This window comes from Thunnus maccoyii, chromosome 5, assembly GCF_910596095.1.
Source record: "Thunnus maccoyii chromosome 5, fThuMac1.1, whole genome shotgun sequence".
NCBI lineage: Eukaryota > Metazoa > Chordata > Actinopteri > Scombriformes > Scombridae > Thunnus > Thunnus maccoyii.
Window position 1 is genome coordinate 14,907,837 of NC_056537.1, and position 24,580 is coordinate 14,932,416.

The 24,580-nt window shown below is 39.1% G+C and overlaps 3 protein-coding genes across 6 annotated transcripts in view; 1 reads left to right on the forward strand and 2 right to left on the reverse strand.

Annotated features, from left to right (window-relative positions):
* ano3 (anoctamin 3) overlaps positions 1–799 on the reverse strand; it is a 41,640-nt gene extending 40,841 nt beyond the window's left edge. For all 3 annotated transcript variants that reach the window (XM_042411565.1, XM_042411563.1, XM_042411562.1), the window contains exon 1: positions 115–799. The gene's annotated coding sequence lies outside the window, so the exon portion shown is untranslated. The remainder of the gene's footprint in view (positions 1–114) is intronic.
* Positions 800–1,108: 309 nt separating this feature from the next.
* LOC121897232 (small VCP interacting protein) lies at positions 1,109–4,914 on the forward strand. The gene is made up of 4 exons (XM_042411625.1): positions 1,109–1,538; positions 1,852–1,902; positions 2,927–3,043; positions 3,642–4,914. Exons 1-4 carry the CDS (start codon positions 1,476–1,478, stop codon positions 3,654–3,656), a joined length of 246 nt encoding a protein of 81 aa, XP_042267559.1. The 5' UTR covers positions 1,109–1,475; the 3' UTR covers positions 3,657–4,914.
* A 560-nt stretch (positions 4,915–5,474) lies between these two features.
* On the reverse strand, positions 5,475–23,515 carry LOC121897224 (growth arrest-specific protein 2). 2 transcript variants are annotated; one of them, XM_042411615.1, is made up of 8 exons: positions 23,004–23,515; positions 18,950–19,111; positions 16,300–16,430; positions 13,231–13,372; positions 11,724–11,787; positions 11,382–11,601; positions 11,186–11,293; positions 5,475–6,824 (listed from the first exon to the last, which is right to left on the reverse strand). In XM_042411615.1, exons 2-8 carry the CDS (start codon positions 19,092–19,094, stop codon positions 6,615–6,617), a joined length of 1,020 nt encoding a protein of 339 aa, XP_042267549.1. In that variant the 5' UTR covers positions 19,095–19,111; positions 23,004–23,515; the 3' UTR covers positions 5,475–6,614. The 2 variants fall into 2 exon arrangements, with proteins under 2 accessions (XP_042267549.1, XP_042267550.1); XM_042411616.1 differs by lacking the exon at positions 23,004–23,515 and adding an exon at positions 21,501–21,884.
* Positions 23,516–24,580: the final 1,065 nt, after the last annotated feature.

The window sequence follows — 24,580 nt, forward strand, 5'->3', positions numbered from 1 at the left end:
TGGATGGGTGGAGTTTAAAGTGTTGTCCGGTGAAGCGGGGTACAACATTAGACTCTCAGGCTATTGATTGTAGAATATTGATTGGACTGAATTGCTGTATGGGGCATCACTCACCTCACACGGGGCTTACTCATCAGTCTGCCTGACTGACAGCAAAGTACAACAAGATGACAATATCCAGTCACTCAAAGGTGGATTTGACTTGAATTTGGTGGCTTATGTAGGGTAATTACACGGTGACATTTACCCTATGGAATCAGTTATTTAAATTGCAGAAGTATTTTTTTTTATCTTGTATTAGAGTTTTTTTTTCGTTTTCGCATTTCAGACGGTTTTCTTTCATCTAGACCTGTATAAAAAGAATAACTCCGGGTGATGGAGTCAGGGCATAACAAATCTATTGTGATCACACTGCATTTACTGTGCTCGTTGGAGTGAGTAATTGCAAGCCAGCAATCATTTTGTAGTGGTCATGGATGTATTATTTTATTGACATTGCCATGGTCGTGTCTGGATGATAACCTTAGATTGCGAAACTATCGCGAGATTTGCAATGAAGTAGTAACTTAAACAAACACCACGTTTCAAGTGATAATTTTAACACAAACCATGATCTTTCCCTAACCCTATCCGAGTGGTTTTTGTGTCTTAACCTAACGTTGTCACGTCATAAAAACAGCGAGACGAAAATAATTTGAAGCGGCTCGCGAGAGTTTCTCAAATCTAGGGTTACCAACGAGACACGATCCGTTACCATGGTGATTATGATCTGTTTCGCCTTCCGCCACAGGGTGGTGCTGTTAGACTAGCTGTCAGAGGATGAGTGTGTGGCTGTGTGGTCGTATCTGAGCTGCGTTCAAAACCATGTTACAAATACTGTTCTGTACAGTATAAACGCACTGACGTTAACGTAGACGTGTTGTAAACAAGATCACTACTACATACGTTTTTTAAACTATGAAAAACAGTTATCGTCATGTTTTGATTTGTGACAATACAGGTTGATACAGGTGAAACATGCTTGAAGAAACCGTCATCCGTGTTCATTGACTAAATACGTTACACTGGATGTGTAACGTTATTGAACGCACATCGGCAGATTAGTCAGCCAGTTGAACTCTGACCAAAGCAAACTCACAAGGAGAAATATTTGGCTTTGACGTCCGACCTCCAAACAGCTATTTTTCCAAATGCCGAGGCGACCAAACAAAAGGTGTGAGGAGAAATAAACTATTGGGCGGCTTGCAGCAGTGACCGAGCTAATAGTGGTAGCTATCGCTTGACTATTAGCTAGGATGCTAGCGTTACTTTAGCGAGCAGAAGCCGTTACCGTTATGCCAAACGCCCCAACAGCAGCCGTTGGGAGTAGAAGCTGCTGCTTCTGTTGCCTTAACTGTCAGCTAGTTAGGCTAAACTGAGACGCTGATAACTCATTTTCTACGCTACCTTTTACTGCCTGGAATAACAACTCAAGTATGGGGATGTGCTTATCGTGCCTTGGTGGAGCAGCGGACGACGTTGTTGTCACTCCAGATCCAGTACGTAGCTTAAATTAACGACTACTTTTATAACCAACACTGAACCTGTATAAGCCAGAATGCCATGCTTGTATTGCATTATAAAATGTGTAACATAAAGCAAAGTGATTTAACGTAGGTGACATGAGTTTGTTTAGTAATCATCTGGACAAGAAGAGGCCCTACTAGGTAATGTTTAGGAGGCGTTGAGTGTGTTTAGCTTGTGTAAACACTGGCATGTCAGGCATGTAACCTACCAGGCCCAGCACAGTTACCTCAAGGCTTTCTGCTTGACTTACAGTCCTAACCTTAAGTTTTTTTGTGTTCTTAACAGGAGACAAGGAGGCGACAATTAGCTGAGGCCGCTGAAAAGAGGCAAAAAGAGGTAAGTTATAAGTCTTTTTTGTCCGTGAGTGAAGTGCTAAAACACTGACAAGACAGTGTGGTTTATACACTCACTAAAACTAATGCAGTCTAGTACAACAGCCCTGCAATAAATCCTGCCTTCATGAAGGTTATAATGTTCAGTTTTTGCTAAAACTGATGGGATGTTTTAACTTCATGGCCACCCTGAGAGGTGTATTCAATATTTAGTCTACCCTTATGAGAGATACATCTCAGTATAGGACGATATCATTAAACAACAACAAACTACAGGCTCCAATATGATCTTAAAGTTGAATTAACATCTCTCCAATACAGTTCAAACAAAGACGAACCATTATAACCTCAGTGGAGATAAGGTTTATTGCAGGGCTGTTACATGAGACGGCATTTATAGATGTAGCTGACAAAATGGTAATTGAGGGTAGTATACTATTATAGTTCTCTATTAAATACACAGTGTTAAAGGTTGACCTCACAATGTAGTGAGTAATTTTTTAATTGTACAGAAAAGCCACTTGCAAACCCGTAAGAGCCATGCAAAAGTTCTATCAAGGTAAGTAGACATGGACCACAATGAAAAATCTTCCTGGCCAGATGAATCTTTGGATTGGCTCTCATCTCAACTACCACATTTCATCTTTCTGCTCTAAGTCACTTTTTTTATTTATAAAACTCCTGACTGTAACACTCTATGGAATGAAAATCATTTCTCCTCAGCCTGACAATTCACACTTTTACTGCCACAGATGAAATACACTGGGCCCCTAACCCGCAGTCACGTTTCAGCAAACATCACAACACTATTGAACTACTCCATCCTTTAGCTGAATTGCCTTTTTCAGTAGTTGTACACCTTTTTGCTAGTTGTGAATGCATATACGTTTTTCTCTTTGAAAATATTTTATTGAAACATGCTTTCGTGGAGGTGCATGTCATTAAGACTGATTATATATATATTTAACATGTGTACAATATAGAAACACATTTTTTCGTGCTTTTTCATATTCCACTCACTTTTTCAGACAGCATATAGGGGTGTCAAAAATCCCGAAGCAGTTGAGAGGAAAAGGAAAAAACAGGAAGAGGTCGAGAAGAAGGAGATGACCACCTCTGCGTCTGGTGGCGGCGGCGGGTTGAAGGTTAGTTTTGTGTTAATCCTTAAGTTTTGTGATCATAAACGTCACTCCTGAAGTCCAACACAAATGAATAAGACTTGCTCTTTGAGATGTCAGCTAGCATACAGTTTGGAAATACTGAACCATCTTTCTCAAGTGAATCCCATGAATGCAGGTACAGGTTTGATATCTGGTTTGATATTAGAAGTTTGAGTCTGTGTTGTCTGGTTTCAGGTTGTGACTGAGATTTGCCAGGTATCATTTAAAAAAATTCTTTTTTTGAAGAGACTTGTGAAATTAACTTTCATAAATTCACATCACAGTAGTCTTGAGCAAATACCTTTGTTATTAACATGACAATATCTGACTAGTGCGTTCAGAGGATATTTAACTATAAAAGATTTAAGAAACAATCACTGGCTTTGTGGGGACCATTGGTAGAGGTACTCAGAATTTTACTCATCTATAGCAGTCACAAAATTCTAAAAAATGTATCATAATACAGCAAAAGATCAAATTATACGTACACTAACCAAAATTTCTGTTCTCTATTTCTAGTCTCTGTTGATGATGGATGAAAGATTGAAAATTGTTCTGATATTTCTCTTTGTTTCTTCTCTAGTGGCAGGTGGGCTGAAAATCCTGAAGGTAAAAGCTGAAGTCATGACTCTGAAGTGCAAAACAAGATGAAGTATCGCTGCAAGATGACTTGAAAGATGTTTGAACTGCTGTCCATTTTTTTTAAATTGATGTTTTTTGCCTATTTTATGATGTTTTGAGACAAACACCTGCAGTTTTCATACTTTAATGCAAAACAATTTATGGTGGTAGAACAGCAGGACCTGCCCGCTTGTTGCCAAGTTATACAAGTCAGGGATGACACATGGTAATGTGCAAACAAGTACATGTCCTACTGTATTAGTAATTAATTTCACAGTTAATACGACAGAGTCTTACAGTGACTAAAATTTGATAACACGCAAGAATATGATGATGAAGTCCAGTAGTGTCTCTGATGACGGTTGTGATACATTTCACACATTTCATCATTACACTGTTGTCGGTTTCATATTTGAGGATCAATATTCACTGTTAATCCGTTAACGGTCACATAACTTTTTGTATGACTTTTCCAGAAATTAAGTTATGCAAATGAGACATTTCACAAGTAAAACACAGTTTATGTTTACAAAGACATTTAAGTGTGCGTAGGATTAGTATAAAAAGCACCCAGTAAGCATTATTTCACCTTGTTTGTGGCTCTAATTTTTTTGCAACACAGAGACTAGTGCAACAAGATGGCGTTTTCCTTTATAATGCATTTTGTGCATCCCTGCAGCAGCTAAAGAATACTGCTGAATAACAGGGAAAAAAACACAAACACACTTTAACTATTCTAACCAGTAAAAATTTAAATATATATTAAATATTTTGCACTAGTCTTTGACACTGTCACTTTAAAATAAAGCCACGAGTGTTTGTTGTTTTCTTATTTACTGCACAATTTAAGTTTGTTGCATTGAGTTATGATGTAAAACTCTAATGTATTGCCTGCTTAATTTAATTAAGGTATGAAATGTGTTTATGAATTGCCATATTACAAACATAAGCTTTTGTTTGACACATGAATTGCACACAGTTCGTCAATACTCGGTGAACAGCTTGCTTCTACTCTATGTTGGTAGATATTCAAGTCCACTACAATGGAAACAGGAAGAAACTGAAGAAAAATAATAAGAAGTGTGTAAATAATTAAGTATTTACTTTGACTTGCTTAACTGCGTGCATTTCTTACAGCCTTCACTTGATCCTTAAATGCTTCCGGTGCTTTTGACGATTTGTAGCACAGGAAATCTAGCCAATGATATTTGCTACAATAAATCACATTTCTGCTACTCTTGTGTAGATTTTATGTGCAGATTTTCAGTTTTACAGGAAGATAATTCAAGCACAGGTAAAGTTCAGATTTGGCTAAAATGATCAATGATGGTATCTGCAATATACTGTAATTGAGATACATATTTGCTAATACATTTTTATGCTTAGTTGTAGAATTTATATGTTGAACATGTACCAGTATTTTTCAGTTTGAAGTATATAAAAAAGGTTTAAACTCCAAAGCAGGCTCCTCTTTAAGATTTGGTTAGGAAACTTACCCAGTCCTGCTTATATTATTTAAAGACAAATTAGGTATTTTCAGTTGGGAAGTTTTAAATTTTGAGAATTTATTAAAATTATACATCTATGAACAGAAATTGGACGTATTAACTGCATATACAAGCCTGTGCTTTGCATAGCCACTAATCTCATACCAAACCCACATCCACCAGGGAAAAAAGTTGGACAAATGAACACATTGAATGTTTCTGTTAAATGTAAAGAGCTCATTCAATACATTTAAATGATTGCACTACCTCTAGAGGTCAGCAACATACAACAATTGGAGAGCCTCAAATGAGTAAATCAACTGTATTATCAATAATACATTCAATTCAATTTATATACATACTGCATCTTGTACAGGTGATTGTCTATGTCGTTACAACAGAAAGTATGTAAAACAGAATATACTCTAATAATTAATTGATTAAAATGATAATAGTACAAAAATGCATTGCATAGAATAGTTATTCGACATGTAAACGATCTAAGCATTGCTTCTTTTTGTTAACCTAATAAGAAATACAGTATAAAAAGCAACATTTTGTGACCAAGAAGAAATTTGGTAGATTATCCTGTCAGGCTTTGGTTTAATACTTTTCTTTTGGTTAATAGATTTTCACTTAATCTTCTACTGTAATGTAAAAGTTTATAGTCCAATTTGCAGTTTGAATATGGTCATAGTCATGGCATTTTGGATAACACCATCAACCAAATGGCAAATGAAAAAAAGGGGAAACAATATATTGCCTCAGTGAAAAAAAAGTTAATGTGGTTTCCTGCTGCCCACATCTCAGGTATTCAAATAAATGAAGAATGAAGTGAAACAAAATGGCAAATCAGTCTGATTACCAGGGTAAAAGAATACTTTGTCAGTCTTGCATTCGGCACCACTTGCCTAAATTCACTCAGAGAAACTCTGGTTTAACATGTTTAATATAACCAGGTACTGCAGGCCCGATGACTGATGTTTTTACCATCAGTAACATCATTTACTAAAGTAATTTTGCTTTTTCTAATTAAAGATATCAAGAGATAGAAAGAAGCACGGTGCCTAAAACTTTGAAAGCTGATATTTTTTCCCAGAAGGAGGCTAAAAAATAAAAAAATGTATTTCACATATTGTACGCGATATATTGGTTAAAATACAGTAAGTAATTGAGAAAACAAATCCCAAGAAAATGTACAACTTCACTTGCCCACTTGTTTGAATCCAGGCTTAATCTGATCACAAACATTCATTTAACTCTAAAAGTATGCCCATACATCACTTACACAAGTCTGCTTTTCATGGATGCTGTTGTGTGTGTAACCTTAATATTTTTATGAACAGGATTATATCGCACAGCCACGTTCCACCTGGCTTCTGAGTAAACAACAGCAATCATTCATCCTCCTCATCCTTTCATCGATGGCACTTTTCAGTCTCATGTCTTCACTTTTTGCTGCGGTAGTGGGCCGCCACTACCAGGTAGCTGTCAGGTGTCAGGTCCTTGATGTTGGGGGACTTGCTGCTGACGGGGGACATCTTGCCCTCCACCCGAGAGATTTGGAGCATGCGGCATGGGTCATGTTTCAGCAGGTAGCTCTCAAAGGTCTCCCAGCCTCCACCAACGCGCACCATCACGTGCTTGTTGTGCAGCATCTGCAGAGAGAGAGAGGAATAGGATTATAGTGTCAGGAGGAGAGCTTTAACTGGCTGTCGCTGAGCCCGTCTTTCTATAGTACTCATGTAATTTCCCTGATTGAGGCTTTCGGTTGAAGTTGAACGAACAGTTAAGCATTGCTTTGATGTCACAGCTTGCTGATTGATGTGGACTGGTTGATGTCCCTGGAGGGAAGCTTTCTCCCTCTCCTGCTGGCCTAATGCCATGTAGAGCAAGCTACTGACAAACACAAGACAGATTTCTAGGATACATAACAGAAATATTCCACCAATGGCCATTTCATCCCTAAAAGGCACCAAATCTAAAAATGACATGCTCTGCTTAGCCAAGAAATAATATGCAGTATTTTTTCTCCATCATCTAATCTGATACATTTGTTTCAAAATCCTGCCACCTGCTACATCAGGGCACATTCTCAAGGTTGGGTACCATGGCAACATCGCCCATTATAATAAAGAGAAGAAGAAATAAAAGGCTCTGGCTTATTGGATGCTCAGACACTTACATTCCCCAGAGGCCCTGCACATTAAACATGTCCACCTCACTATGGAGGCTTCTCAGCCCCCCTACCTCATTAACACGTCATTACACCTCCACTAAAACAAGCTTGTTTACCGAATGAGCTTTTGAGAAGAAATGGTAAATAAACAGGTTATTATGAAGAATATTAGGGTGCAATATTTGATTTCTTTAAAACACAAACGGCACCAGAATGATTCTGAAAAATATCAAACCTAATTGTTTGATAAACTACCTCATGAGATTGTCACCTCAGTCTAGTCAGATATGAGGCTTCCTGCCCTGCAGCAGCAGCATAACATGCAACATTTATAAGCCTCTTAAAAGAATCAATCTAGAGGGCATTGGCGGGGCAGTGATTCCAATCACCAGCAACAGGCCTTCAGGCTTTGTGACTGTGGATTTAATGGACCTGTGTGATGCTGAGGGGTTTCAATCACGCTGCTTTGGGACGAGACCCTTGCCGGAGCAACTCCCTCCTCGGCAGCGCAGAGAAGGACAGAGGCCCGGGGCTGAGCTGGGGACAGCACTCCTCACAAACACTGCGGTGATACTCTGCCCTCTTGTTGGAGCTACAACCACCTCATTTATTCCAGGAGCTGAGAAGGTCAGTCTCTCAGGCTGTACACATTATTGTGGAGTAGACTTTTCTACAGTATGTGCTGCGTGCTGCTCTTGTCCTTGCTCCACGGCTGCCTTACAGACAGTGACTGGCCTCACTGTATTCATACCTTTTCTGTGGAAGCAGCTGCTGGGGAGTCAAACCATCTGAGGAATTTTAATTAAAGCATCTTCACCGTGAAGAGTGCTGGCTGAGACAGAGGAAAGAGGGATTAACTCTTCCTTTGGCCTGATCAAATGACGTCTCTCATATACTACACGATAACACATAATACATGTGTAATTTTTGTGTAGTATTACTATTGTTAATTCTGTCTACTCGGGTCAAATGACATCTGTTCCATGTAGTCTGTGTCTGTCCTGGAAGAAGGTTGCCTCTTATTGCTTTCACTGAGGTTTCTTCCTTGTGTCTGTTGAAGGGTTTTTGAATTGATGGTCGAAGGATAGAGGTTGACGTACAGATTGTAAAGCCTTTTGAGGCAAATTTGTGATTTTGGGCTGTATAAATATTTACTGTACTTGACATGTAAGCTAGTGCAGACATCATTAAGCCACAGCGAGCTTCTCACCATTTGTCCTTGGTTGCTCAGCAACACTATGAAGACTGAATCATTCAGTCATTGAAAAGGCATCAAATAATGACAAATATTCAGATTTACACAGCATCTCATGTTCTAGCTGCGTAGACATTTATTATTTATACATTTTATTCTGTTCGTTTCATATTTCAAAACAGTTTTGTTGATTCAAACCTCGCAATGCTTGAGATGTGATTTGGTTGAATTTGATATCAGTAGCTGCAATATAATATGCAGACAGCAGAGGACATCCAAGAGTAAATCCTCTTTTCAATGTCTGCACATCCTGAAGAGTGTGAGTATGAATCACATTCTTAGAGGTGTGAATCCTGGTTGTGGGTTGCCAAGTAACCAGGATCCCAAGGGGACCAATGCTACTTCTCTAATCTGTGCTAGCCGGATAATTTATCTTTCTCCAATAGCCTTTCTCCCTCCACTCAGAGGAAGTGGAGAAACATTTCCTGGGCTGATAGATTCAGATGTAATTAACGCAACAGCCAGAATTAGGTGATATAGCTTAGCAAAATATTTTCCAAGTAATAACCTGGTCATTAGATCGTATGGAAATGTGTGGTTATTATTCTCCCTTTATAGCCAGTGAGTCACATTTTGGTTGGCTGAGGAGGGACATTGTCGAAATACCATTACCAGTAAATGAGACCTCACAGCAAAGGCGGGCTCTCTGCACACAATGGATGACTTTCATCCCAAAGCCAGCCCCAAGTATCAACACACTGCCATATGCTGTGTGAAGAGGCACTGAATGGATAGAGGTTTGCGCTGCAATGTGAAACCTTATTGTTATCACCACCAAACTGATGAGAAAATTTATAGATCGGATGAAACTCGATTAGCAAAAATATGAGCTCGTGTCGACGTTTTTTGTGAGATTTTCTGTTCCCATATAATGTTGTAAAATCTATTGATCCTGTAAAAAAAAAAAAATATAATTCTTCAATGTTTTAGAGATCCAAAGTAAAAATACATTTAGTCAAATCCAGTTCAGTTTAGAGACACTTTCCCTGATTCTTTCAGTTTTTTAGGCTTTATACTTTTACTCCACTACATTTTGGATATATTTTTCCTCAACTGCAGTTATTCAGCATTTGCAGTTAATAATTACTTAGTAGAATACTGTTTTTTATTATTCAGTTATGTGATGCATTGAGGGACTATAAAGTAGCTGGCAGTTAATGAAACACAGTGATGGAAGAAGTGCTTATGCGTTCAAAATTTTACTTCAGTAAAAGTACAGAAGTATCATCAACAAGACGTACTTAACATATCAGAAATAAAAGTACTCAGTAGGCATGTCCCTGTCAATGTTGGATTAGTGATGCATTGACATGTAAGCAGTATTTTAATGTTGCTTCTGGTCAAAGTGGAGCTCATTTTCTGTTTTGACACTGTTGGCTGGTTCATTCTATTACAATGCAACTGCCCCAGCACCCTAGACCTCCAGGGACCCCAAAATCCCAGAGAAAGGACCCCAAAGCCCCAAGAAATTTACACCACTGAAGTGCAATATTAACTATGACATGTACTCCATCCTCCCTCTTGTGGTCCTGGTCTTGAAGAAGGACTAGTTCTAACCTGAATTGTTTTCATTTATATTGCATTCATTTGTTGTAAAGTTGTGTTTTATCAAACTGCAGACAGAAAACTTGGGGCAAAGTAGTATTATTCCATCATAGGAGTACTGTAATCATATTCATTATTAATAGGTCTGACATTTATTTTCTTTAATATTCAATTAACTGTTAAAATGTCAGAAAATAGTGAGGAATGCATCATCATTCCCTGAAGTTAACAGATGACTTGTCACAACAATCCCAAAGATGTTGAGTTTACCATCATGGATGACTGGGAAAACTGCCAACTATTCACATTTGAGCAGCTTGTACCAATTATTTATTTATTTATTTATTTATTTGCTTTAAAAAATGGTCAAACGATTAATCAGTTATCAAAATAGTTGAAAATTAATATTCTGCCAATTGACTAATGAACCAATCATTTCAGGTCTAGAGTACTACCATGTATAATAGGGGTCAAACAACAAACCTCTGCTCCAGGGCAAAATAGGAGGTTAATCCGGCTGTAAATGTATCATATTTAATGTGCTGTTGTATTTTGTCTGTCAAATATTAATCTGTAAAGTTGTTAGTAACTGTAACTGTTGAATCAATGTAGAGTAAAAAGTACAATATTTGCCTCTGAAATGCAGTGAAGTAAGTAGCATAAAATGGAAGCAAAGTACTTGAGTGAAGTAGAAGTACCACAAAATTACATTGTAGGACAGTAATTGAGTAAATATACTTGGTCACCACTGATAAAGTACTTAGACTTAATGCCACCTGGATCACTCTCAACAATGAAATTACATGTTAATTAACAATATCACACTCAGATACTGCAACCATTCTTCAGAGGTATTTTTACTTTTGATGTGCAGTTACATTATATATCCGGTACTTAACTTTAAAACCAAGTCATTTACTTTAAATTGGCTAATTTCAGTTTCATTAAGTAAAGTATTCAAAACTTTTCCACCACTGTTCAAAACCAAAGCGTTTATCATACATATGTCATAATATAGTATGATATTATAATATACTCACTCGTATGAAAAGCATTTTCTCCCCAACACGGTATCGACCCTGCGACTGCCTCTCTACACAGAATTTATTCGGGCACCTGCAGGGGGGATCGTCAGCGATATGTCTTACCTGTAACACACACAAGTAAAAATATTATAAATATTTCCCCTCTGAGATCAAAAATAGAAGCTAAACCACACATGAACTACAGACTTACGGCATCATCCAACAGCTTCCCTGTACTTTTCTTGCTGGAACTGTTGGTGGGAGTCTTGGTGGGAGTCGGGGATGGGGACGGAGATGGGGAAGGAGATGATGAGGGAGATTGAGGGAGAGGCTGAACTGGTGATACAGGTGATGGAAGAGGTAGAGGTGCTCTCTCTTCTTGTTCGATCTCTTTCTCCAGTTTTATAAGGCCAGGAGGCTCCACATTGTACCTAGACAAGGAAACAAAGAGTGATGTCATTCCATAAGTAGTAACAGTAAAGTAGTAACAACAGTAGTAACAGTAAAAATAGTATATAGTATATGCAGAAATATATAAAAAACAGGACTGTACCGGGATGCAATCCGCCCCAACTCTAACAGACAGAGGCACACTTCTCGTGGCTGCTTGTGAAGAACTACAGAGAGAGATAAAGTTTTAGAAATGTGTAATCACTGTATATAGATATTATATGGCATCTGTCATAAGGCAATGAGTGAGAATGAGAGGCTATTTGATGAAAAGGACACTGGTATGAATCTATAGCCATGCTTGCGGCTGTGTGACGCTGTAAACACAAGGTGCAGCTGAGGCTTGATTGGACACATTACTTAGATTAACCTTTTCCCAATCCATCCAGTGGTTGTTGCAATATTTCAGTCTGGACTAAAGTAGCGGATGATCCAACTGGCCATCTGTATGCTGCTAGCATGGCTAAAAATGAGTTCATGAACTTCATGCACACAAATGTTCCTTTCCTTTGCAATCTTGTTTGATCCCGAATCAAATGAAAGTGAGTATTGTTTAGAGCTTGGATGTATACAAAGACTTGAGGTGTTTGTTTTAACATAACCGGATATCAGACCAGATTGTTAGAGTGGACACAGGATGTACAATACATGTGACACACCACACCATGCATTACAGAGAGTGTTCCACTGCATTATAGCAAACCTGGTGTTGTTACATCTACGGCTGAACTGATAAATCCATCCAGAAACAGAGAAAAGATGGAAAGAGAAATAAAAAAAGAAAGAAAGACAGTTGTCAGCTGCTGTTTTCTAATGTTTTTTTTCACACCATTTTAATCATAATTATAGATTCATGCATTTGAAGGTGCTTCTAGCTCAATGTTTATAGCTTACTGAAATGATTTACTGTAAATGATTTGCATAGTTTAAATTACTTAGCGACGGTCGACCAGCTATTAGTCACAAATTAGAGGAATGCATAAATATTCTTGGTATTTCTGTTATTTGCAAGGTCACATACTGTACATCTGATTGTATGGACGATATTTCAGTCCAGAAATATCTTAACCGCTAACATATTTTTCATTGATGCTAGAAATCCTTGATTAGAGAAACATAGATAACACATTGAGTATGTGAATGAGGAGGAGAGCAAAATGTACCTTCTCTGAGCTGAGGAAAACATTTGCATAGCGTTGGCCTACTTTCCCACTAACTCACACCCTTCTGTCTGTGCTCCCTTTGTTTTTCCTCCAGACATTTTGTGCACAGTATTCGAGATGCATGTGTTGTTATCGGCAGGTAGAGCTGCCCCTCTCAGAGTGCTCCCAGCAGACTTCTGCCCTTGTGAGCTTGATGTGGATGTCAAAGAAGTTGAAGCAGAGTCTGGAGACGTGAGCCGCAGAGGGGAGGAGAAGAAACCTGTGTGATGCTCCACGTGTACAATCAGGCCATTCACAGGAGATAGAAATCTGAGTCTGCTGCCCTGGCAGTGCCAGTGACATCCAAAGCCTCGCAGTTTTGTGTCTCTGTGTGGAAACTAAAGCTTGTTTGTCGCACATTCAGATTTTCTAGCCTTCTGATGTTCTTGGCAGAAAAAGTACACTCACCTAAACCCTCTGACTCGAACAAACACGTTTCTCCAACGCCAACCTCACGACACCAGGCCAGGAAGTTGGCTGTGTTGTCCCGTGCAAAGAAAGAGCCAGAGGGAGCACTCCGTCGACATGGTATCCTCCGATATGGAATAGTCTATAAGAGACATAAAGGAGTTAGTAGATGTCTTCATGTATGCTACTAAAAATGAACCGAAGATGGACAATAAATTCTAACTTTCATTGATGAATTGCATGTAGGCAGTGAACTGAACATGAGTGCGTTTGACTTGAAAGAGAAAACAAACGTCCACCAGGGTGACTCGTCCAGCCCAACCTGCAGAGTTTCCATCAGAACACAGAACCGTACTCTCTTTATCTACACCGATTTCTTCTCCATCTGCTGAGGCTCTGGTTTCAGCCCAGGATCAAGGACCGTTTCCACACAGATCAATATAGGAGATGGCGGATTAGAGAACTGGGGCTACTTTACCAGGCCCTCTATGATTCGGGATCAAATGACATGCTTATGGGTTTCAGCCCCCACACGGTCTGTTCTGGGAGATTTATGCGCCTTGCTGTGGTTTTATACAGGATATGTGCGTCTGTGCTATGAGAAAGGTGCAATGAGCTCATGCTGGAAATATGCAGGCTTTGTGGGTATTTTTCTTTTCTTTCCAGGCTCTCCTTTTGACTTTTTCTGGGATCCTTTCTGTTGTTGAATTACTTTGCATTCCTGGAGAAATAATGTTGGCCACGTTTCCATTAGTCGTTTGATCTAACAATCAGAGTGACGTGTTATTATTTCTGCTGTGGCTTGCAAAATTATCTGCACCTTTACACGTGTAATAATTGCAAAATTGAAAGCATAAGGAAGTATTTTGCTTGACAAAGTGCCGTGACAATCACAATCACATCAGTCCTTTTCACTCATAAAGATGATTAACATTATGAAAACATGTAGACCTGCTGCTTATTCTCAACACATCCGCCTTCACGGATGTACATGTACACTTTAAATTTCTGTAGCTACCTTATGACAATACATTTCAACAGTTGGGTGGTTGTTTTGAACTCAGCACATGGCAGTAATATGACAGGAAAGAAATACCATCCTCACTCATCTGTAGTAAACACGTGGGAAGATGTGTAGACAGCATCCACAAAGCGCAATTTATCGTTTCTCTCTGCTGGAATCATTTAGTCGCAGTTCACACACCACACCAGCTTGTAATGGGGCTTGAACGCAGATGGACGATTGCTTTAAAGTGGTAAAATATAACAGTAAATGACTATAGCTTTAAAATGCCTTGGTAAGCTGATGAAGCAACAGATATTTGACATAAATTATAAACCTTATGTGTCCTAAGATGATCAGGCATGGAGAGCATGATTGATTTTTCATGGCTCAGTGCTTTGAAAGCACTTAACATGAGCTGTACAAAGCTATAACACGGACAAACAGTAATAAATCATGATGCAACTTTGTTTGATTTTAAAGCCTGAGCTGCAGGTCAGACAGTTTGGGCTCCTCGCTCTCGCTCTCTCTCTCTGTCTCTCTCTCTCTCTCTGTCTCTCTCTCTCTGTTCGATCAATAGGCTCCTCTATTTCAGTAGAACCTCTGCTGTCCCACGGTCATCGACCTCAAGTATTTCCTCACATCTGTGCTGCAACACTCACACTGAGATCAGGAGATCCACTGTCATCAGCCCAGTAATGCCTCAGTGCAAACATCAACAACTCTCACTAAAGAGCCAACAAAGGAGACTTTTGCTTCCTTTTTTTTCTCCTTCTGACGAGAAACATGACCTAATCAGTGTTTCCCTCTGTCAGAATCCCACTGAGCTTCAGACGTCAGCCCAATGTGTAAGAACAGATATCTATAATAACTACAGATATTGATGCCTCTGTCATATTCAGCACTAGAAAGTATGGCCATTGTTTTTGTTTTTAAACTCTTATGAAGCCAAATGTTTAGCTTTAAATGCTACAAATCAAGATCTAGAAAACTTAGTGTGGATATATATGAAAAATCTTTTTATTTTTTCCTTTGATTTGTCGGTAAGACATCAAACCTGGTTTGCAGTAGCCATGAAGCTGATACAATCTACCGATTTACACCCAAATCAGTTTGTTTTCTCGAGCACTGACTTACTAAAATAAGCATTTGCACTGATTTCTTGGGATAAATTACAGATAGCCATTTGCAACATTATCCTTTAATCTTATAAAATTCATTAAACCCTCTCTCAAAGCTCACAAGAAATGAACATTTAATGTAGTTCTGCCAATTCTCACAGGGGATGTGGGGCCCCATCAGTTAATGTGTCCTTGCCAAACTTCTTTTTTCCTTTTGCCCCGCTGCAGGCTGCAGGCCCCCATCCCCCATCCCCAATCCCACCCTTTGTGCACTGCTTTCTGAAACTGTGGAGCCCCTTGCAAAGTATGGATTCACGATCGCTTCTGAGCTGACGAAACCAATCAACAAGTAAGATCCATGGAGAGAGCGGAGAGAAAATATAATGCTGTAGACAGAAATGACCAGCATTGAAGTAAAATCAGTAGTTTTCAGAGTGTCTCTCTGTCGAGTAGTACCATCCAGAGGTTATGATATGGACATTTCTTGAGATGGGAGGAATTCAATAAGAGTAGCTTTTATTGATCATATTGAGGGAAACTTAATATTAGCTGTTTCCTGTCTCAGTGAGAATCAATAAAACTTCAATACTGTTGTCTTTAAGCAGTCTGGACCTAATAAATTATACAGAAAATACAGACTAACCACTTTCTCTTGTTTTTCAAGGGATGATTTATCTGGTAAAGAAATGAGCACAAAACATGTTTTACATAGAATTCCTGGATTTCTTTTTGTAATTAAGCAGAGAACAAAGTGATTATCAGTCAATCTGCTCTAATCTCATGGTATTAAATGATGTTTCATCTCTCAGAAACAATCCTCTGTCAAATCTTTCAAACTGAAAGTTAGTCTAAGAACACTTTCAGCCAAGATTTGGCTTCCAGGTTTGTATTTTCACTATAACCGTTATCATGCCAGACTACTGTAATCCTCAGGTTTCTCAGTACCTTGCTGTTGCCAAGGGCAGGCAGGTCTCCATTACTTTGCCTGAACTTCTCCTGTAGTGTCTCAGCCAGCTGGCACAACAGGAAGCCATTGTCTAAGCGGTCCATGAAGCTCTCAGCGGTGATTTCCAGGCCTGACCAGGGGACACATAAAGAAAGCAGAGATTCCAGCCCAGTAAATTCATCATAAAAATGCTAATTTAAACATATATACAGTGTAATGATATAAAATTCTATCTCCAGTCCGTTCCCAGTTGAAGCTGACCCTGCTGCAACGTTATTGACTCCCACCTGACTGAGATCGGCTTGTATTGCAGCCAAGTGTTCAAATATTACAACACATGATTTGGGGTAATGTGGGGGGATTTTCTAGTAGCGCACCATGGGGGTGTCAAAGACAAGGTCACGTGAAAAGGTGGGCATCTGACTGTGCACAGTAATGCGTCATAATCCTGCACACTTGCAGAGATAGATTGGCGATCAACATGTGGTGTCCAGTTGACTGACTTCCAGAGGACCATTCTTTCTTAGTTAGATCATTGTGAAATAGGAGGTGGTGGCAGGGGGGTGTCTGTGGAAAGAAACTGGAGAGATTTTTTTTTTTTTTTATCCCTTCTCTGTTTCTTATAGGAGGAGGGGTCTGGGTTGTTTTTTTTTCGACGTTTAATGAGTTCCAAATGTTGTAATTGAGCCCAGAAAAGAGAGATTGAAATCTTGAGAAATACTCAGTGAGCTCCCGTTTTATATGCTCTCCCTCGCCTCTCGCTGTATGTGGAAAAAATATTCCAGAGAGCTCTCGGAGAAACATTTCAACTCGAACACTCAGTCCTATAAATTGCTCCATCCTCCCATCACAACAACAATATGACTCATCAGTATAACCAAGCGTCCTCCTCCCACTCAATCAGCGGACTCATCCTTATTCCGCACTGCTCCTCCCACCTGAAATTGTAAACGCCTAAGCATATCAGCGCTTTCTTCCTTAGAATTTAAAGCTACTGAGCACACACAGAACACGACTTAAACCAACAAACCGGTTTGACACTGTGTATTTACTGGTAACACGTGGATGTCCTTGATCCCTCACCAGAGTAGACCAGAAGTTTATAGCTCAGCTGGTTCCAGTACAAACACACAGACCTCCAGAGATAACCGGGAAGATAGAGAAGCTGTTTTAAGTTGTTCACACACACACGCAGGAGTCAGTTACAGGAACTAAATTGGCTTCCAGTTGGTTTGAGAATGTACTTTTGGACTGCAGGATGTCCCATGGAATAGCGCTCAGTCATTAGGTGAACAGTTTTAACCATATTAAATGCAGCTGTAGCTCTACAGTCTGAAAATGTAGAAGTTAAATATTGAGGTGCATCTGTAGCCTGCCTCTCCTCTTGACACCTATACAGTCTAAAACAAACTCAAATGTGATAAAATACTGTTTAACAGACTGTTTGCCTCTCGGACATTCAGCAAAACAAATGCTTAATTCTCACATTGTAACCTACTCTGGCGGAGGAATTCAAAGAATTTGTTTTTCGCCTATGACTACATTTTTGTCTCGACAATCGTTGCTCATTGGTGCCTCAGTCAAACCTGCTAATCAGCATCTTTTAGAGAACCATGTGGAAAAGGTCTTTAACTTTGTCTCTTTACAATAGAAAACAGTTTGTAATGCTGTTGTAAATAAAATAAACTATACTGAGTCTGTTGCGTTAACCTAAACTTTCTTCATACACAACTAAGAGTTGGTTTTATGTTAAATTGGAGTCACTGAATTCAAGTCAGATCCACAAAGTGATTCATGCGTTTGCTTTGTGACTGCATAAGTCCGCTATACAGAGTGATTTGTTATACAATAGCAACCTTGCACAAAGCTGGTGCTCCCTCCACTGCTTACTCTTCACTACTGGCTGTGCATTATTCGAGAACTGTTAATGACGCCCATTATTCAATTAAGGTAAATCTGTCTGAACATGGAAACTAGTTCATAACATTCAGGTAACTTTAAAATAGTTTGTAATGAGATTCAGATTGATTCCAGCTCCCTGCAAATGTGTTCACATCAGCAATACTGGTTCAATTCATGTTGAAGATCATGAAATTTTCATGATTTTCTCAAAGCCAACCTACTTATAGGCCAGTGTTTCAAATAAATCAGTGATAGCACCTTACATTTTTTTTAACAATATTAGCTAATTTTGTGGGAAATTAATCATTTTTGCCACTCTGTGTGCATGTGTATCATAACATGCATCTGTGACTGAAAGACATTCTTCTAACACAACAGACTCAGTTCTTACATCCATGGACAATCATGCACCTTACTACCGTAGCAATATCCACCTGACCAATCTATTCTTTCTGTTCTATTTATTTTTCTTATATTTGAGTTAGTGTATTTAGATATTGTATATAATTTAGCCTTTAATTGCATTTGTTTCTTTTTTTTTTTTTTTTTTACCTTTTTGTCCTTTTCTACCTCATTCTTGGCTGCTGTCACATTTTAATTACCCTTTGGGATTAATAGTATGTGTGTATGTATGTATGTATGTATGTATGTATGTTTTTATCTATCTATCTATCTAATATTGTGGGAAAGCGGGATTCCTGGCAGATAGGAGTATTTAGATGTGTTGTGCATTCATGTCTTGATTACCGAGCATATTAGTGAGCCACAGGGCGAGGTCTTCCTTCATGGGAAGCAGGCTGGCTTCATGTCGACTGGCCAGCCACTGGTGGTACTGCTGCATGTCTGTCAGGCCGGGCCCACTGGGCTGTTTGGGGCTCAGGGAGGTGCACATGGTTCCCTATCGACGGCCTGAGGAAGGAAGGGAGGAAGACAGACACACAAGAACTGCTGGTTTTAAAAGATAACCTCAGACATGTTTATCTATGATTGATAAATCTGTTTTAATATGGCGGTGGACACAATATAAGTAACACCTGTGTAATGCGGCCCAACAGATCTGCAAAAAATAACTAATTTCACCTCCACCAAAGTTTTTGGGGCCACACTCTGCTGTTGTTGTGTTGGTTTGAATTACTTTATACAGGTTTTGTGTCCGTCCCTTGTATGTTGAGGTATGTACTGTGTGTATGTAAATACATTATTCCAGGTCTATATATTGTTTACACTGTAGCTCCTATAAATGTTGTGTTATATTTAGAAAAACTGAAAGAATCAGTTTGGCAAATGAAGACATTCTGAAAATTTTTCAACATTTTAATCATGATATAAATTAATCTATGTGACAATATTCTTCATTAACAGCTGACATTCAGGCCTGATCAAATGAATACAAGAGAAGAAGAAGAAGAAGGTGCTTTTGTCCTCTTGGCCAAATCCTGGTGTGGTTTACAGTCCACCTGGCGACATGAGACATCCGCGTGGACCCTGACAGTCCGGTTCTTATTCCCCTCTTCATCGGACAACAGACACTTTTATACCAGCCAGATTCAAAGAGTAGGACTTCTATTCAACAAACACCAGACACAAACAAAGAGCCCCTTCAGATTGTAATCATACAGTCTAAATCAATTCATCCCAGTCAACACAGCGGCAGACTTCACTATTACAGCCTGATGAGAGACAGTATTTAACATCAATATCCAGAGCAATATTTAACAGCTACTTATTGTCCGTTAAGTGATGTCATTGAGTAAATGAGACATTTCTCACAGTCTTTTCCAATAACTCACTAAGCCAAGCGTCCACTGTATGAGCCATAATGTAAAAATCTTTCACATTTCACTCAAGTGTCACTCCATTAATGGATTTGCTACTGAGAAGAGTGAGTAATTGACGAAATAACTGGGCACCAGATGTAAGACCTGAGCGGACTAACAACACACAGCTCTGCAGTTAATATTCACAGTTTCAAAGCACAAGTGCTGCCGTTACAAAGCACACACTGGTGTGGAAAGACTGTATGCGATGTAGACAGGGAGGAGACATCAGTGAGTACAGATGGTGGCATCTCAAGGACACAAAGGATTTTTTTCTCAAGGCTTACATCACTCCAACGGCTGTTGTAGTCATGTAATCAGGGAACTTCTTTTAAAGAATTAAGTGGAAGATACAAGAAAATGGGAAAAACTCATAATTCTTTGACAATGTGGTTTAAAAAGTGGTTTATGGTGCATGGGATAGAGCTGAGTCTGTCTTAAAACAATACTGATATGCCCATATTGAGTTATTGATCGCTGTAATTGTTCCTCCCTCCATCCTACAGCGATTACAATGTAAGTGATTAGGGTCGAAATCCACAATCCACTGAACATAGATGAAGAGATTTGACAATATGATACAAGTTTTCCCTCTACTTTTTGTTCCTTTGTCATCGCTGAATTCTTTGTTCGGGGTTCAAGTAGATGAATACAATACAAGGCTTTACAATGAAATCTAGTTGTTGCATTTAAACATTGTTACCTCCAGCCTGGACACTCACTGCCACATCTTAAATTCCCCATGGCAGGCAAATAGCAGCAGGATATTTGATGAAAACTGCAAGAAAAGCTTATTCAAACAAGGAAGCAAAGCTGCCAACTATGGACAATCAGTTCATAGTGGCTGAAAATTTCCTCTGAATACCAAGGGAGTGTAACACAATGTGAAGAATCTGACCTTTAAAGCTATGTAACATTTCAAGGTCCCTCCGGAGTTGGCTGTAACCAAATCACACCGCGGTGCAACACTGGACATCAGGACCTTGATGTCCGACCAAGGTCATCTTATCTTCCCAAAGACAAACGCTGCTCGATGCCTACACACACTAAACTCTGGAGTCTGACACACAGGTGCTACATTCCCAAGTCCAGTGTGGTGCAGGCTGACGGACAGAACAAGGGCACTGGGACAACTTCTCATGTCTCACAGTACAAGCCCCATTCATACGAGGACATGAACTGCTGTTAATTTAAAAATGGATGTTTGACACATCTGTCAGTGTGCAACACAGCCAAACATGTCTTCTTTCCAGCACAATATAATCTTGTTTTTATATTTCACACATGCTGTATATTCTATTCTGCTGCACTGACTCAGTTGCTCTTCTAAGAAACTAATAGTCTATCTTGATCTTTGTGTAAATCCTTGTTCAAAAGCTGCATTCTTCTTAACAGGACTGTGAATAAACATCCTCCTGGGTTTCCCCCACTTTTCCCCAGGAAAAAGTCCTAAAGGAACAACCAACTGTTGTTACACATACCTGTTTCCTCTCACCACACTGCAGCCTGACCTCTTCAGCTGCAGGCCAAAAACACAGCCAACTCCACCGCTCTGCCTTAGGATTTAACCATCGCATACACCACTTAAACCTGCTGCTTCATCTGACGTTGTCAGAGTCAGACTCAGGATCCGACTCTAGACTCAGGATTAGAAAGAGAAATAGATAACCTTTATAGTGCAGCAATATTCAGATATACAAATATACATTCTCTCAGTCTCAGAGGCCTCATGACTTCAGTAAAGCCATCATAACATACCATGGTTGGCTGCAGATTGCTCCAGGAAAGGCATATGGATGGGAATTTCGGCTGCTGGATCACATCAATTAGAAAAAACAAGAGTGGCTCTGTCCTCGTAACCCTCGCCGCCCTTCATGCCTTTCGCCTCCACAACAGAAAACTGATCTGGGGCCTGATTTGTCCATTTGAGCAGGAGTAGAAACTCAGTATGTTTATACTGAGTATTATGTGTATTTGTTTGTGTGTGTTGTGAGTGTTGTAGCAGTGGTCAGTGACCTGTAAGGTACAAAGTCTCCAGAAAAGTGATGTCACTTGGAGAATTTGAGTATCTGGAATTTTAATAATGAACAAAAGTCGAATATTCTCCTGTATAATCTAACAAACAATACAGAACTCATAATAAGCCCGCAGCACAGTATCATTTTACATATTCCACACCGTTCTTGTGTTTATTAGTGCTTCACATGAAGGGTCATTAATCCTCAGCTGTGATCCTGCGCTGATTTATTGTAGATGAAATCATTTTAAAATCTGCTTCAGGCCTTCAATAATAGACGTGTGTGTTGTGAACATTTGCACCATCAATAAATATCATTTCAGGCCGTCAGTCAGTAGGAATACAGACAGATATACAGACCTGTTCATACAGATATTCTTACACACACACACACACACACACACACATATTCTTTGTTGTTGTGTCTGAATTGAGCTCAATAAATATGTTTTTGGACTGTGTTGCATTGAAAAAACGAGGCAACACATTTACAACTGTAATAAGGTTTGAAAGCTGTCTCCAAATAAAAAAAGCCACACCAGACATTTCACCACTCTGGAAATAGGATCAAGGGAGGACTTCTGATGAGTGATGACTGAAATCCAGCTGAGCACTCACTAATTAAAACCAATGAAATGACTGAGCTAACAACAGAAACAATGTGCTAGATCCAGTTTAATTAAAAATAAATTAAATTACTTTTGTGATTTTTTTAAAGCAAGTTTTAATAGCTTTTTTTAACTGTCAAAACTTAATTGGGTTCCAACTTTTAAATAAGCAACAGAAGCAGAAATTATTCTGCAGAGCAAGGGAGGATATAAAACCCTGCAGAATACAATAAGTAACTAAAACTTACTAAAACTGAACATGCATAAAGAGATTCACAAGTCTGACTTTCATTTGGTAAGAAAGCAGCGAAAATTTCTTGCATGTGTGCGTCCACAAAAAGCTTCTTATCTGTGCTCACCCTGAGGGTTCAGCTCGCTGGTGCGCACCTTCCTCTCACTCGTCCTCTGAGCTGCTGGATCCCAGTTTTCATGCCTTTTACAGCGGTGCACCGACCCACAGGTTAGAGCTCCAAAACACTGAACCAATGTGGACCGGGGAGGTCTTTCTCACTGCGCACAAGGATCTGACTGCACACACACATATACACTCACAGCACGCTGCTGCTGCTGCTGATGGGAGGGAAGTTTGATCCTGCTGGCAGTGCCTCCCCCTCCCCTCTTCTCTTTGTGTTGCCTCAATTTGACATTTCTGGACTGAATTCAGCAGGTCAGGCCGAGGAATTCAATCCTTCGATACAGTTTGATTTAATGGATTTTTTTTCCTCAATGTGTGCCCATAACCGACCTTGAATATGTCAAATCTGTTACAGCTGTTTTCTTTGAGTGAGTGACTAAATCTTAATGACACTGTTATAAATAAATGGTAAGCAATTCATGACGATCATCATGAAGCAAACAATCCCGAATACCGAAATTAGTAATAGCTTTGTTTACAAAAAAAAAAAGATTGAATTAATGTTGTTTATGTTGTTGTTATAATGTAGGGAATTTGTAGCATAAATAAGCATGTAAGTCAGAAAATGCAGCACAATAGGGAAAATAAAAATGTTTGACACTTTTTTGTGCCAATAAATCTAAAGTGTGGCCATAGATATATGACTTAAAGGGTATTTGTGCACATATATTAAGGTTGTCAAAAGTATCGATACTTTTTCGATACCACGTGTTTAAAACGATACGAACTCAGTTGATTATACAATCGATAGGATCGAAAGAACCGAAGCTATAAAAAATCCCCACCAGAAAACATCTACAATCTGATTTTCAACCCAAGGCTGCACAGATGAAATAACTGGGAAGAAAATCAGCTGGTCCTCAACCTGTGTCTGTTATTCTCTCCAGCGATGAACGCACCACGTGACTGGTGGGTCACGTGGTGCTAGTTGTGGCAAATTTAATTTAAAAAAATAAAAAAATGTCCTATTTTGTGTGCCTAGGACTTTTTTTTTCATCTTTTTGCTGTTGTGTCGAAAGAGGTATCGAGTATCATTTTTTTACACTAGTAGTATATTGAAGTTTAAAATTCTGGTATTGTGACAAACTTAACATTTATATACATATATAAAACACTTCTGTTGTTGTGTGTGTTGTTTTGTGGTTTTTCTCCAACTAGTTTTTTTCTTTTTCTTTTTCTTTTCTTCCTCTTCATTATCTTGGCTCGTGCCGTGTGATGATCCAGTTTGTTCCAAATTAAAATTAAACTAAACAAATAAAGTTAGAGTGCGACTTTTATTTTGAAGAACAATAACTTGGCTGACTCTCAGGACTCACTGCGCATGTGCAGAAGTACAGGCGGCACAAACAAGTACCAAAGGAAAACAACGGAAAACGACAAAGACGAAGTGAGTGTAACTATGTGTGTTTACTCCGAATGCTGCTTTATAAACACTTGTGTCATGTTCGCTTTTCTTTGTCCTTAAAATCGCGTCTGTTAACGTTAACTTTGTTTTCAAACGTGTCCCCGGAAGTCCTGTTG